General features: G+C 35.5%; 1 protein-coding gene across 12 annotated transcripts in view; it reads left to right on the plus strand.

Moving 5' to 3' along the window:
• ENAH (ENAH actin regulator) overlaps positions 1-16562 on the plus strand; it is a 157723-nt gene extending 141161 nt beyond the window's left edge. For 3 of the 12 annotated variants that reach the window (XM_059997628.1, XM_059997655.2, XM_059997637.1), the window contains 5 exons: positions 1463-1529; positions 4193-4255; positions 7439-7517; positions 10897-10954; positions 11523-16557. In XM_059997628.1, coding sequence (XP_059853611.1) covers positions 1463-1529; positions 4193-4255; positions 7439-7517; positions 10897-10954; positions 11523-11560 — 305 coding nt within the window. In that variant the 3' untranslated portion in view covers positions 11561-16557. Of the gene's footprint in view, positions 1-1462; positions 1530-4192; positions 4256-7438; positions 7518-10896; positions 10955-11522 lie in introns of all 12 variants that reach the window. The other 9 variants (XM_059997647.1, XM_059997665.1, XM_059997586.1 and 6 more) reach the window with 8 other exon arrangements.
• The last annotated feature ends 260 nt before the right edge of the window (positions 16563-16822 follow it).

Below are 16822 nucleotides of genomic sequence, written 5' to 3' on the forward strand. Positions count from 1 at the left end.
GAGGACCAAGATAGGGAAACTGGTGCCAGTAAGGATTTGGTGTGTTTCCAAAGACCCAATGAAGGCAACCCAGCCTCTGTCCTTCCTCCTGAAACCAACCTGGAGCCCCCTCGGAGAGAACACGGCCTCACTATCTGCAGAGCCAAACTGAACTGCTCTTCCGCAAAACCACATGCACTCTCTGAAGATGAAAGGATAGTTCTGGTTTGGCTGATTGAGAAAGGACGTCAGCCAACTGTTAAATGGTAGCAATTGCTACGTCTTATGTTGGAATTATTTCTTCATCTCTTTGCCTGCCTCTTCTTTAGTGACAGTGTCCTAATGGCTATTCTCTGCCTGTCCAGTTGTCCTTCAGGATTTCCCTCTTTTCCCCTCCTCTGGCAGATGTCTCTTGGATGTGTTTCTGGTTCTGTCTGTCGTGGACCTCCTCATCTGATTATCTGATGTCCCCTGGCTCACTCTGTGGTGGTCAGTGAGAGAGTGTGTTAGCTGTTAGAATACAGATGAAGGAGTAACCATTGATTGATTGACAGGGAGTAAAGCAAGATGAAAGATGACTTTGTTTCACACCTAGGTGACTGAATGCAACAGAAATCCAGAACAAAAGCAGTGTTTCAGAGTTTGAGTTGAGAGTTTAAGTTTAGTTTTGCATATGTGCAGTTTGAAAAGAGGACAAGCTACCTCAGTAAGAATGTGCATAGGCCAGTTGAGGGGCTACCTTGGAACTCAGACCAGTTCTTTTAGCTAATACTCTGTGCAACTTGTAATGTAGACTTGATTCTCATGCGGCCCAGATTCATCCTTCCATGATAAGCTTCCACTCCAGATTTCGCCCAGTCATCCAGTGAGGCCAGTGATGGCATCAGCGAGGCAGCCCAGATTAGAAAAACAGTTCAAAGCACAATCAACTAAAAGCTCAGAGGGAACTTTATTTAACTGGAGTTGTCTGCTAAGTGCCAAGAATTGGATTGGTTGTTTGACAGTCAAGGAAGTACAATACAGTCGGATGATTCTGAAATATATTTTGAGTTTGAATTTTTTCCCAAGAGGACTGTTTGAATTTAGATTAACTATTGAAGTACATGAACACATTAAAGATTCTTTTTATTAGTTTTACCATTGGCACTAAAAATAGTTTAAAAGAGTATAGTTAATACTGTCCCATTCTTATAAATTTAAACTATCCTTATTAATTTAAAATAATTTTCACAATTCCATTCTAATTAATTAAAATTGTCTTACCCTTAATCTTATTATCCTATCTTTATTAGAGAAACTTCTTACCATCTGGTGTTTAAAATCATTGTATTTTAGATTTAACAATCTAAGTTCTTCTTAGGGAAACTTGTCATACTTGCTTATTAATTTCTTCTCATTTTGGGGTCTGAAATGGTACAACTTAGAATCCTAACTCTGGGAGCATACAGGATATTTAATAACTTACATTCTTTTATTTTTAAAGAACCGACAAGAAAACCTTGGGAAAGAGCAAGTACAATGAATGGCAGCAAGTCACCTGTTATTTCCAGGTATCAATTTTTTTCCTAAGTTTTATTTTAGAATTGTACCTGAAAAGAAATCTGCATTTTTATTGTAAAAAATATTCGAATGGTAGATCTGAAATTGTACAAAGGAGCAAATAAAACATCTATAATCCTGCTGTTGGACGACCACTAAGCCCCACTGTATTTTTATTAGTAATTGTCTAAATTCTACCCTATGCTTATTATTGTCACCCAGGTTGTCTGAAATTTTAAGATAGCTTTATTCCTCCCAATATTTTATTTTGAAAAAATTCAAAACTGCAGAAAAGTTGAAAGAATAGTATAGCAAACGTCCGTGTACCCATCACTTAGATTTACCAGTTATTAACATTTTGCCAGCATTGGCTTGAACTCATATCTACACATCCACACTTTCTTCTCTCTGAATAGGTGGAAGGCAGTTTGCAAATCTGTGCTGCTTCAGCCTGAATACTTTAGCATTTTTATTAAGAAACAGGACATTCTCCTGTATAACCTCAATACCATTATCCCTGTCAATAAACAACATTGAACTTTTGAAAGAAACTTATGTTTTAAACTGAAAGGCAGCTGGAGAGAAAAAGCTACAATGTTTAAGAGAGAGTAAAATAAAACCTAAAATTTTGAATTTATAAAGTAGAAAGATTTATTTTTCAGTTGAAACTTCTGATTATTAATCGAGTTAGAAAAGATAATGCTCAGAAACAAGACTGGTTAATTCGTGTTTCTACAAGTGGCTTTGTATGCATGGTCAAGCAAACTCAGTATTTCTTAGCCAGGCATACTTTACTATCATAACTAACTTTATATCATAGGTCTTTAAACATAGGTGAAACTTTTTCTTGGTTTATGAGACAGTTTAAAGGACTCATATTTTTTCCAGAGAAAGGTATGTATCTAGAGACTAAAAAGTTTTTTCGCCTTTTCTTTCTGAGCTATTTGTCTTATTTTTGCCTCATAAAAAGCAAACTTGAGTCTAATTATAGAAACCTAATAAAGAAAAATGCAAGAGTAGATCTTATATTGTCACAAGTCTGTTGTGTGTTAGCTTCAATCTAAGTTTGGGTTTGTTTTTTGTGTGGTTCTTTCTGTTGGTGGGAAGATTTGGTGATGACATAGTTATTTAAGCTCCGCAAAGAAAACTGGGCCTTTTTTGAATGTATAGAAGCTTTCAGTTTCTAAGTGACTGAAAGATGAATATATTTGATTTTAGGAGAAAATGGCAGAATTGCTTTTGGTGAACATGTTTTTTCAGTAGAGTAGAAAAATTGCACATTTATGTTCTCGCGTACCTAATTGATGTGGCCTTCTAATGCATCTCCAGTAGTTGTTGCAGATTTTCTTCCGTAGCACATTACGAAGCCTGGTTTATCAAGTGCATATCAGAACAGAACTGTGACGTGCCATTTGTCCTTTGTCACTACTTTCATCCCTTCCTCATTGATAGGGATTCTGTAGTGAGCTTGGCTGAAGCTAAAATTAAATTCATGGCAAAAGTCCTATCTTAGAAGGGACATGGAAAAGCTTCTCCAGGTGGAATGTATGTGTTCCTTGATGTGGGTGGGTTCATTTAATGAAGGAAAGAATTTTATTTCAGAGATTTTTCAGACTTCTAAAGGAAGTTTAAGTAAGTGCTCTAAACATCACCATTTAAAAAATATTTTGTCAAATATGGGTTCTTATATCTAGTAGTGTATTGTAATGATGTTCTAGCTCTGGTAGATAGTTTTCCTCTCTCTTCCCAAAATAGACGTTCCGATTCTTTCCTGAGCGCTCATATCCCTTTTGATAGATTTGATCCAACCACTGATATGTATGTCTTAAAATTTCACTGCAAGCAGTTTTAAACCATAAAAGATTTTTAAAATATGTTTAAAAGACTAATAACTGTATTGCTTTTCTTCCTAAATTATTTACCCCGTTCCTTCTGAAAGCAAGTATATTGGCCATTTTTTGTTTTTATTTAAGCACACTTTATTCTTGCACAGTACTGAAAGTACCCATTTCTCTTCTGAACATCCATGTCAAAATTATGTTAGTGATAAGATGGATTAATATCCTATAATATACGTGAGATATTGCATTATGCTATGTTTATTAAGTGAAGATGTCAGACAGAATAAAAGCAAGAGTGTTGACGTTAAAAATGCTCTAAATCATGACTGGAACATAACATTGGAAAGTTTGTGAATTCTTCCTGTGGTTTCTATTAAGAGCTTACAGATCTTGTATTCAAGATGGAAAAAGAGTTCTTTATGTGCCTCCTGAGAAGAGTTAATTTTGTATACTTCAAACTATAGTGATTTTTATTTGAACCTGTAGTTTTATTTGTATTCACTCCAATAGAAATGTCTTTGGTTGTGTTCTGATACTTGTTGAATCTTTGTATAGGTAGATTTTACTATGTCTGCAGTCTGTAAAAGTAGCCATTGCATAATGATTTTTTAAAATTCTCTGTAATTGTCAAGTAAACAGTGTCCTCACATAACTAGATTCAGTCTCCAAATAATTTTTTTTTAATTGGGAAAAACAATTATTTTAAAGTTAATGGACTCCTTTAGTTCTTCTTCTGTTTGCTATAACTGAAAACCTATAAAACAGTAACATAATGAGAATTAATTTTTAAAGTTCTATTGTATACCCCTTTAAATGGTTTTTCCCCTTCATAGACGGGATTCTTCAAGGAAAAATCAGATTGTTTTTGACAACAGGTCCTATGATTCATTACACAGGTATCATCCTGATGTGACTTTGTGATTTGAGACTTTGAAATAATATGTTATAGGGCTGAGCTTTTTCTACATGGATTGGTCATCACCACAGGGAGAGATGTAGGCAGATCGAGCCTTTCATATTTAGCTGTATTTAGAACACTTTTTTAAAAAATTCTGAGCGATTTTAATGAGAAAAATTAATAGTATTCATTTCCCCGCCATCAGTTTATATTTGGATTATGATAAATATAAATGATAAACATATCAGAAATACTAATATAAATGATAAACATATCAGGAATACTAGCATGGGAATCTAAGGCCTCATATACCTAGAGTGTTTGTAGCTTTTGCATTTTATTTTAAAGGCCGTTCTCTTTATGAGTATAAGACAAGGCTTTAAAAATTTGAAAAGAAGATCCTGTACTGTTTGTCACTGGAACACAGGACAGTACTATAGCCACAATTGTAATAATTTATTATTTGAGGAAAATCTCTATTTCCTACATACTTTGCAGTATACTGAGTATCTTTAACAACCTAACATCCTTGAGATTATTTCTTTTCTAGGATGAGTCTTATTATACCATTTTTTAATTAAGAAAACTTAGGATATGAGCCATGTATTTCTTTCTTGATTAAAAAAATTGACAATTACTTAAAATCCTCAAGTGCTTAAGCCATATTTAGAATTAATTTGGCAGAATAGAGACTTAAACAGTTGTAGTACAGTTACTTTATAGGCAGGTATCTAGAGGCAACACTCTCATTATAAAGTAATAAAAACCTCTGAGAATCCCCCTTTTTTCTTATCAATTATGGTAAAAACCCTTACGTTAGAAATAACTGAGACATACCCATGTTATTATATACATCTATTTTTAAAAATACACATCAGGTCTACTGGGAGCATGAATTAAATAGTATATGGAGGGGGTGTCTATGGCAGTGAGTAAGGAGTTCTGTAATCAGACTCTGTGTGGCCAGACTGTTATTAGCTACTATTATTTTCATGCCATAGATGATTAAAATATTTGGTAAGTTCATTTTGTCAGCCAGTTAAATCTGCATAAAGTGTTCATAATACAATAGTGAAACAGTTTCTCCTGCTTTTTTTGAGATGGTTTAATTGTTTTGAGCAGAAGACTTATTTAGAAAATTTGCTAGCACATAGAAAAGTAGCATTTAACAATGAGATTTTCTGTTGTAAATCTTCTCAGTTACCTTGCTGCTTTCATACGTAGTGCCCCCTGGGATAATGTTGATAAGCCTTTTTTGAGAAGTGGTGATTACGTCTTTCCTTCAGTATGAAAAGTTCCCCCCTTTAGTAAATTATCACGGTGGTGGTGGTGGTGGTGGTGGTGGTGGTGATGGTGGTGGTGGTGGTGGTGGTGGTGGAGGTGGATTGCATGTTAGCATGAGTTAAAGTTTTTAAAAATTGCATGTTTCCACAGTTTTCTGTCATATAACAATAATTTTGCATTGTTTATTAAATATGGATATATTCATAACATACTGCCTGGTTAAGTAGCAGACCGTAGTTATTCACATGAATTTCAGGGATAGTCTGTAACATCTTACAAAAAAACCTGACGGAAAAACTCGAACAAACTCTTTGGCCAGCCCGGTATAAGTTTAGGAGAAAACAGTTAGCTAGTTTGTACCAGTTAAATGTGAAATGTAAAAGAAAAGCAGAATAAATAATAATTTACTTCTGGAGAGCAGGATGGACACTATGGGTAAATGAAATGCACAGTATGTCAACCTTTATGAATATTTACTGTATAGACCAGGCTCTCCAGAGCACTGTGACTTGCACACTGTGGGTCTCAATACGTCTTAATTGACTGTAGAATTAAGTAGTCTCAGCAAAGTGAAAAAGGTGTATTGTCTCAAGAGGGAAGGAAGTATGTCATATAAATCTTCTTATCCAACCCAGGGCCTAGCTCAGTGCCTCTTGAATGAGGTTTTCTGAAAGTTATTATTTTTCTTGTTCATGTAAACATAGCAGCAGATATGTAATAAAATTGGTTGTCTTCCTTTACAGCAATCTTTTAAGTTGTCATATGTTTGATGTTAAAGCAGATTAACTCAATATTTTATCTTCACAAACAGTGCCTATGGGTTTGAAGTATAAATATGCCTTATAACAATTATAAGTTTGAAAAAGTTATTATACCCATTGAATCTTGGTGCAAATTTCTAACATTGGTACTCTGCAAAGTTGGAAATATATGACCTGACTAATGGTTTTCATTTGCATTGATTTGTGACCCTTAAAGAGTGGCCACTTAGTATATACTAAACCTGAAAATAAAGGACCATCTAATTAAAATTCTAGATTTTCCACTTAGTATTTTCTCTCATTGCCAGAACTGGAGAGGGAGCCATGGCTGACTGACTTGATAAAAATATACCTAATACTTAAGACTTATTTCTTCATGTAAAATTTTTAACAGAAGCTAAACTTCTGAAAGTGCAATAGTAATTGACCATCTGCTTCTATGTGGCATTCCCCTCCCTTTTCCTTTTAAAAAAATAAAATAAGTTTATGGAAGTAGTTAGATGACAATTCAGATGATGTCTTCATAAAAACTTCATTGGGAAATAGCCACATGAATATACTTTTAATTTAATGATCATTTTTCCAATATCCTTATTTGTTTTGATGCTTAAAACGGAATAAAACACATACAAAGAAATCATACTCATTAAGTATTTTTTCCCCCTGCATAGAACTTGTAAATTGATTTATATAGAGTGAAATATTCAAGTCTTTATAATTTCCTGTTCATTGGTTTGCCAGATATTTAGTAGATAACGTACAGTTTCAAAAGGAGAAAACATGATTGTTTTACTTGGGCTGGGACGTTGCGGCTGGCCTCCCGTCTGTCCTGATCACCATGCCACATGTTACCCAGTCACCCTCCTCGTGCCCAAAGAGTGTCGTCCTCTACTGGAGAAGTCTTCTCATCTTATCACCTTTTTCTGATTTCTTTACAAATAACTGATAATACTGAGAAAAGTGAGAAATACTTTCATATGTTCTTATCAGTTCTGCAACTATTAGAACAATTAACTTTTTAACTCATGTTTAAATGTACTTTAATCTGGTGTTGGGTTGGTAAGTTTGCAATTACTAATGAACTCATTAAATATCCTAAGCGTTATTTACCTGTCCTGAAAATTTCATCTGTACAGACCAAAATCTGCACCCTCGTCACAGCCCAGTGCCAACGGAGTCCAGACGGAGGGACTGGATTATGACAGGCTGAAGCAGGTGGGCGACCAGTGGCAGCTTCCCCTTATTTGCACTTGTTCTTTTTAAAAAAATATCCCACGTGCATATGTTTGACAGGTTGCGAACGTGTTTGAAAAGAATGTAGAGTTAAAAAAAAAAAAGAATGTAGAGTTAGATATTTTTTTATGCAAGTTAAACAGTGGCATTAGTACTATGTTATTTTTTTCAAATCCTCATGTTTTGGTTCATAAGTTTGCATAAAGTGCCAACAGTGGTGGAGGGTAGGGGCAATGGTTTAATGCTATATTATAAACTTTAAATGTAAGTGAATGGTGTACAATTGCTTAAATAAAAAATGGGCTTGCACTTTTCACTTATCATTAGCCGAAATGGACCCACCAAGTCTGGTTTTGGCAAGAATGTGAGGAAAATGGGCACTCTCACCTCACATACTTCTGCTTTCTAGGAAGCGGTTTGGGAAGACAAACCAAAAGCCTTAAAAATAAATGATTTACCTTTGAACCCGGCAATTTCACTTTGAAGAATTTATGCTAAGAAAATAGGATAGAAGTACGTAACTATACAGTGTGGAGGAGGGCTCTGCAGCTATTAAGGAACCATAAGTGAGAATATTGAACAATGAATTGTGAACACTTGCCCACATTAGGTGAAACAGACAGGTAACCAAACAGTATGAACAGTTATGTCGATTTTATAAAAAGGAAAAAGATATTGTTCGTATTTTGGATACATATGCATTATATTTAATACCTGTATACACAGAAAAAAAAATGGAAGGAGTAATAGGTGATTTTGGAACCTTGAACTATCTTATTTCTAGAAGAGGTAAATAATTTTTTTTTTACATGGTGGTGTTTAAAAGATTTGAAATGGAAGGCAGGACATCTTAGTAAAACAACTCTCAGTTTTGCAGACCTGAGTACAGATGTGCCTGTAGTGAAAATTTTAATTTTTGTCTTCTTACCCTGCACTTCAGGGTAGCCTCTGAAAATAACGGTCGCACAGATCACTGCAGCAGGCTTTTATTGAGTGTCTGGCGGACTTCAGTGCCACGCATTTGCTAGGTTATTCGCACGACATTGTCCCCTAATTCTCACAGTAGTCAGATAACACAGTGTTTGTACTCAAGTTGTGCACATCTGAGGTTCAGAGAAGTTAAATTTACTCAGTCCCACAGTCAGGATCAGAACCCAGTCTAAAGACTCAGACCTACTAGAGAAATGGACTTGAGGATATGGGCAGGGGGAAGGGTAAGCTGGGACAAAGTGAGAGAGTGGCATGGACATATATACACTACCAAACGTCAGGTAGATAGCTAGTGGGAAGCAGCCGCATAGCACAGGGAGATCAGCTCGGTGGTTTGTGACCACCTAGAGGGGTGGAATAGGGAGGGTGGGAGGGAGGGAGGAGATATGGGAACATATGTATATGTATAACTGATTCACTTTGTTATAAAGCAGAAACTAACACACTTAAATTATTAAAAAAAAAAAAAAAGAACCCAGTCTTTATTCGGAGTTCGCTTTCCCCATTCTATCACTCATTTTTTAAAATGCCAACAAAGTTTGAGTGGGGCTTAAAAAGAGACCAATAATGTTGCAATAATGAGTTCAAAGTTAAATAGGAATTAAAGAGACAAATACTAACAATTTCAGATCAACCTAATTTTTATACTGCAAAGCTGTTTGAACAGTTCAGTTGAGTTATGTAATTTGAAAAGCATGTGATCATTGATAATCAAGCCCTTGTTTCCTGTGTGTTAAACATGGCTTTCTTTTCTTGAAAAACGTTTTAAAATGGAGCACTTGCACACATTTAAAATATGGTAAGTTCTTGGCAATCTGAAGTAGGGGACTAGAAGAGAGGATAGATTTGATTTTAGGACTGATTTTAAGTTAAATCAGTTAAAGTTAAGTTAAATAAGTTAATTTGAAAAAGGCTATCTGTTAGTCCATATAATAACTTCTGTGCCTCGGTTTCCTCATTGGAAAATGAAGGAATTAAACTAATTGATAGTTTTCAACCTTATTTTAAGCGTGAAAAGCTTTTTTTAAAAATGAACCTTAAACACAGAGCAATTTAATGTTACCTGAGGTGTGTGCAGTATTAAAGTCAAATAACTTGAAATTAATCCTTCCAAAGGATAGCTATTTTTCATCCATTAAATTTTGTCACCTTGGGCTTCCCTGGTGGCGCAGTGGTTGGGAGTCCGCCTGCCAATGCAGGGAACACGGGTTCGTGCCCCGGTCCGGGAAGATCCCACATGCCGCAGAGCGGCTGGGCCCGTGAGCCATGGCTGCTGAGCCTGCGCGTCCGGAGCCTGTGCTCCACAACAGGAGAGGCCACAGCAGTGAGAGGCCCGCATACCGCAAAAAAAGAAATTGTGTCACCTTATTAGCCCTTTTAGCTTTCATATTACACAGTCTTCATTTTTTAACTAGGGGGTATCCATTATTTCAAATTGAACTTTATAAATATTGATTTTGCAAAATATGTAAAGATGGATCAGTTTTCATATAGGAAGGAGGGTCCAGAGCATCACTCTTAACTAGGAACATAACACGGGCCACATAGTACTTTAAATTTGTAGTAGCCACATTACATACAGAGAAACAGGTGGTATTCACTTTAATATATTTTATTTAACCTAATATAGCCAAAATAATCTTTCAATATATAATCAGTATTTTTAAATTACTAATGAGTTATTGTACATTACTTGCCTCATACTAAATCTTTGAAATCTGGTGTCTGTTTTACATTTACAATGCACCTCGCTTCAGACTAGCCACGTTTCAAGTGCTCAGTAGCTATGTGTGGCTGGTCCCTGCTTCTTGGACTGTGCATGTCCAGCGGGGTCCGATCCTCTTCCTTCCCCACCTATTAGGGCAACCCCTGAGGGCCCTGCAGGGGAATCCTAGATTCCTTGAAACTTAGTTTGGCAGCTCTGGTGACTCCTGAAGTAAGGAGTCCCCGTACTTCAGACCAGGTGACAGATTGGCCAAGCGCTGGTTGTCCAGTTCACACGTCTTCTTCCTTGAAACTTCTTTATGTATTATTACCTCTTAGACAGCTCCCAGAAGACTAGATTAAAAGCAGAGCCATTACGTTTTCTAGAAATTATCTGAATCATACCTTTCACTGGACGACCAAGTAATTATTTTAGTTTTAGAAAACATTCTGCTTCATATTTTGCTAAGCTAGAATAAGCAAAGATTGGGAAGCAAAGGCCATTAAAACAAAATTTACCAAGGTTAATCTTCTACGACATAAATTGTGACTCTGGAAACGAGAAACATACATAATATTTCCTACATTCTTAAAATTTTATGTGAGCAAGAATCTTTTTAACAGTTTTTTTTTCTGTATTTCTGATGTTTTTCTCTTAATATTTTAGGACATTTTAGATGAAATGAGAAAAGAATTAACTAAGCTAAAAGAAGAGCTCATTGATGGTGAGTGTCTAAACAAATTTGCTACCCTTTAGAGTAGTGTTCAAGAATAGCCATTTTAAAGAAAATGCAAATAAAGAAATACCCAGTTTATTGCTTGAGGGCATAAAACAATTACTTTTCCATATTATCCTGCCCTTTACTTGGTTTAGGAGTCAGGGAGGAGCTCTGTCTCCTTCATATAATGGAAATTATTTGTAAGAATAGGGGTAAGCAAGATTCCTAAGTTTCCAGTGTTGAGTAGTATTAGATGGAAAACTAGGTGAAGAAGTCTTTCTCTAGGTTACTTCCGTTCATCCATCCCACCCCACTGACCTCTTGTTTTAAGCCCCAAAAATCGGTGTTTTCGTTTTGTGTACAAAATGGAGAGAATATATAAATATATGGAAATCAGTGTGGTCTTCGTAAAAATAAGAAAACAAAGATTTCTGCAATGAAAGGTGCAAGATCAGTATGTCTTTTTATTACTGTGAGTTTGAATACAATCGTTAACATTTCTTAAGAATGAATCACCCATTTACTTTACCTTATCATTATATTTACTTTTAATATTTTTCCTTTTCCTACCCAGCAATCAGGCAGGAACTGAGCAAGTCAAATACTGCCTAGAGAATCAAACTAAGGAGAGACAGGACTTTAATCTGGAGAAAGGAAAAGAAAAAAAAACCTACAAAGAACAGCTGTGTTAACAACAACAAAACCCTTACATCTTGTGAGCTGTAAGAAGAAAATGGAGACAAACAGTCGGAAGGAGGGAAAAACCAACATACTTTGAAAGCCTTCAGACATTACTACTCTGGCGATAAGCTGTTTCCCTCACGGTTTTCTGCTTTTCTCTGACCTTTACAACGGGATGGAGGAGAGTCATATAGGAGTTCCTGTATCAGTTATGCAGAAAATACTGAATCCGTCAGGCAAGATCACCATGCATTGAAATACTTTCATGTCAAGAGAAAAATCGCACGTTTTCCACAATCCATTGCTAAAATAAAGAGGAGAAAGGCTTGAGAATTTTTTTTCAGAGAATGGTGATGAGGAATTTAGCAAGTTATGCTATTGTATTGTAAATGTTTCTCTCAGGTTTGTCTTCCTATCATATTTGATATTCCATGAATAATTGAGTTCAGCCCTATGTAGGTTAAGATCATAAAATGTGGAACAAATGGAATTGTATGTGCTTTCAAAGGGTGATATTTATAAGAAAGTGTCCTAAAAATGATTTGTTCGGAGTGAGGAATTTTAGAATGATAGGAAGTCTCTCGAGTTTAGCCTTCATGCAATTTTGTAGATTCAAACATAAAATTTGTCCAGAATTTAAAGATTTAGATGCCTTCCTAAATTGTTACAATGCTTTACCAAATCTGTGACTCCTACATAACACAAGCCAGTGGTCAAATGTAAAACAGTATATTGTAGATTCACTGTAGGTTTTCAACCTTTTTTAGATTTATGCACGTGGACATTTTTATAATGTAATTACAACCACCACAAAATTAGCTTTTTAAATTGCAGACAGTAATGCATGTCAAACTAATATGTAGTGGCCTTTTCAAGGCCTAGTCCCAGGGAAAACATTTTGTAGAGTATAGGGGAGCGGGAGGAAGGGAAGGAATAATTTTTTATTTAAAGTTAATTTCTGCACTATCTTTGTTCTCAGTTATCTGCATGAATAATTATGAGGAATATTTTGTGACTTTAATTCGTAAATATGTTAACAGCACCAAGTACTTAATCTTTTACATCATGTCTTCAGCTATTTGTATTTTCACTTGAGTAAGTTCAGTGGTCTGAAACATGATTCTGAGCTTCACATGAATTACATCTTAGTGTGGAACTCAAAAGTTCCATCCCTGAATTTGGCTGTTATTACCTAGGCGCCCTGCAGTTATACAGGTGTTCAGGTACACATTCCTGACTACAAAGCTGCTTTTGAACCTTGTTATGTTGAAATACTAGAAAAGTAACAATGACGGCAGCAAATTAAGGTCACAGAAATCATTAGATAAAGGGAAAACAACAAGGGGGTTCCTGCATAATTTTCTTTTAATAAATAAAGTGAGACTTAGGTGGTGGAAAGAAGGAACTAGATACTCTACTTACCACCATGTGTGTGCGTGCGTGCGTGTTTGTGTGGGCACTCACGTGTGTGTATGTTATCCACTCCCTTTTCTTTGAAACTTCTAAGATTACAATAGGGGAGAAATCCTGTATGTTGCAATGATAGAATTTTTTGAAATTTTAGGAAATCACAGTTCTCCAGGCTCTCCATCTTGATTTATGCTTGAGTTATTATGTGCCATATTTGCTTTGAAACCTTTGATTATCAGTAGTTTTACTAAAATTTTGAATAATCCACTTTCGTCTGCTTTCTAGATTTTCTTAATCTAAGTTCATAAGACAGAACTTGTTGATAGCATAGTCTTGTAAGCGCTGCACGTTTGCAGCCATTACCACTTCAAAGAGGTTTGAATGAGGGAATGTTTTTCCCTTGTTAAAATAGTTCCTGTTTCCGTAGAAACTTCATTTTTAGATCTGTGATGGATGAGCTATCATAATTCAAGTATACAGTTCTTTTTTTCTATCAACTCTTCATTGTCATCCAATAGTGAAGACATTACAGATGCAGCAAGCTTATGAAGTACTACTTTCTAAAAGAAATAGGAGGCATTTTCATCTTTACTATTGTACTTTTGGTTATGCAAACACTTTGATGATACCATGTTTATGTCCCCCATAAATCTGGTCAGAAATCACTTTTGATTTTGTTGATTAAGTTAAACAGTCTATAGTAGGATAGAGTACTGGGTACAAGTGGTCCAAAGTAAGATAAAAGACTACGGTAAAAATGCTAGATCTTAAAAAAGAAACTGGTTTATGCACTAAACGTTTTGTGCCTTGGTCTAATATTAATATGATGTCTGTGTAAAATGACAAAAAGAACCAGTGTTGAATCACGTTTTATTTCCTGTCGTTCTGCATTATCCCAGATTGCTAAATGTGTTCTTTCCAAGACGTTTGATTGAATTCCTGTATACATTTGCTGTCCTATGTGACAGTTTTGTCATTGTTAGAGATTTCAGTAATTACAATGGGAAACAGAAGCTTAGGTTATTTTCCTTATCAAAACTATGTTCCCTGGAGCCACAATATTATGATGGTTTTCGTGCTCTTGTACATTGGATGTCTTAAGCTGAGTGCAGTTTAGGGGATCCTTTCTAATTACAGGAAGGTACTTCTTTCCTTCAACACTGTGATCTGACCTGTGACAAATCTGTACTATACACTATGTAAATGGCTAACAAGTCAATTGCAAACCAACTGAATGTACAAATCTTAGTGCTGGTGCTGAAATCTCTTCAGAATAGTCATCATGATCTCAAAGTTCGTTTCAAAATTTGCAAGCATCAAGTGTCAATCAAAACTGAAGATGAAACACTAATGAATGTTGAATTCTCATGCTTTAGGTGTACTTCCTTATTAGAGTTTTTGGTTCTCTGCTATTTTTACCGTACTGTTTCATTTAAATTTCCTACATGCTAACTTCGTTTGTGCGATTGAAATAAAATTGCAGTATATACGTGTTGCTTGTTTGTGACACTTAGATAATCTTCTGACATAATTTGTTGGTTCTAAAATAAGTTGTATTGAATGTAGAAAACACTCTTTAAAGTCCGTGACTTCACTTCTTAAAGTTTACATACCAACACTACAAAGATTTCATAAGTCATAAATACTAAGTAATGTATACAAAGGGAATATGTGGTAATGTATCTATCTACTTTTTGCTTGAAATAGCTATTGGGCGTTCCCTGTGTGTTCTTATTTTCTCTCGGCCCAGCTTGGTACAGTGTCTTACAGTCAAGAGAGTGATAAATGTTTAAGTTTACTCCATTTTGTTTTACAGCGTAGATACGTTAAACTCATTTATGCAGTTAAAATTTTCCTTTATATAGTTTGCAGTGTAAAGGATATTGTAAGGGCCTTACCAAGTACTGAGTTTTAAATATAGTGAAATCTGTATCTATAGTGTTTGTTTATACAGTAGTGTTTGTTTATATAGTGTTTGTTTATATGTAGTTCTTGAAACCCACATATAAGCAGCAGTACGTTTTATCTGACTCTTACGAAGTACTGATTTTGAGTTCGCTTTAAAATTTGAATGTCTTCATTAGAAATACAACAGTCTTTGTCTTCTTTCTCCTACCGGACCCCAACTTTTCCCTCCCTCATCCTCTCCGCTTCTCATGGACCCCATGTTCCTGCCGTTCACTGACGTTTGCAGTCATTACCCAGTCCACAGGTGTAAACATATTAACTGATTTTTTTCTCTCTGTCCTGTCTCGGGTTCTTGCTTCCCTTCATGTATAAATCAGAATGTTTGTCTACAAACTAAGAGTCACTTCCCATTCAAAAATGAATGAAGTAATGGGTGGTAACCTTTAAAATTTGCCTAGATACAACTTTGTCTCCTAAATTTGTATATACTTCCAGTGCCCTTGTGAAGAATTGGTCTTTAAGTTCTAAGTAGTGTTATCCTTTGAAGCACAGTTTACAAAGGTATGCTACCGGATCTCTGTGATTCCTTTCTGTAGCCATCCTAACTTTATATATAACCCTATTACCCTTTCAGTTCTATCGATTAAGCGTAAGAATGACATCATATAAAGCATACTGTGTGAAAGAACTCTCTAGGAGCTCTTAATTCCTTTATGAAGCTATTGCATAATCTGCTTTCCTGAAGACATTTACTCCAGCATTCACATTAAAACTCCACACGTGTTCCTGGTAGTACCGTTTTTGTTTTTAACAGATGAATTCGTATCTGTACATCTCCTCAAAGCTCTAAGGGATGAGAAAGGGATCCCGAGAGTATAATGAAATTAGTGATGCTAATACCTCTGACTTTTCACTGAAAAGCCATTTTATATTTAGACTTAGGTGTTTCTGAAGTATGCATAAGGAATCTTTGTCAATCTGGGTGAATAGAATTGTCCCAGGTATCTGGCTACAAAAAGACACAGTGGAGAACATTTATTTTTAAGAGTAGTTTTCTCTCAAAATAAGCACATTTGCCTAAGAAGCTAAAGTTGGTAACCCCTCAAGAAACGACTGTCGAGGGTCTAGAATGCAGATTTTCTCTGTTGCAAACTTCCAAATGGGCTGTGGGTTATGTTTGTTTCCTTTATGTTGCCTCTAGATAAGTTTTGAGGCTCAGTAGGTTTTTATATCTGTTCATAATACTTTAAAAGTGAAACCTTCAAATTTTCAAAACGTCGAAAACTGATTAGAAAAGAATTACTAGAGTAAATTTAGGAGGGTTAGGGACATGCAGCATCAACTTAAATGGAGGTCTAGGATATCTCCCTTGTTGATACCAATGGTGAATTCACAGAGAAGCAAATTCAATCAGTAAGGAGATACAACTGAAAGCTCCTAATGTTATGAACTATGTAAATATCTCTTTCTAAAGAGCTTTTTTTTTAAAAAAGTAACTGTCCCTGTGAGAGGATAAATAAATGATTGTCATAATGACTTAGGATGTTGAAAGAATTACTGCCACATTTATTGGTTATTTTTGTTCAGTCTGATGAAATCAATATATCTGAACGTCAAGAAAGGAAAAAAAGGACTTTTCAGTTATTATAGATTCATGTGTTGCACATAAACTCTCTAAGCTGAAATGTTAGTATCAGTTAAGGCATGTAGTTGGCTTCAAATACTTGCTGATTAATTTAACATGAAGAATAAATAAAGCTGAATCCTCAGTTTTAAGTGTTTGAGCCAAAAGGTCCCCGTCACTGAGATGTACCCCACTTCTCTGAAGCATGTTGTATACTTGGAGCAGAGAGCAGAGCCCCTGGAAGCTTCTGG

The sequence above is a fragment of the Delphinus delphis genome, chromosome 1 (assembly GCF_949987515.2).
Source record: "Delphinus delphis chromosome 1, mDelDel1.2, whole genome shotgun sequence".
Taxonomy (NCBI): Eukaryota; Metazoa; Chordata; class Mammalia; order Artiodactyla; family Delphinidae; genus Delphinus; species Delphinus delphis.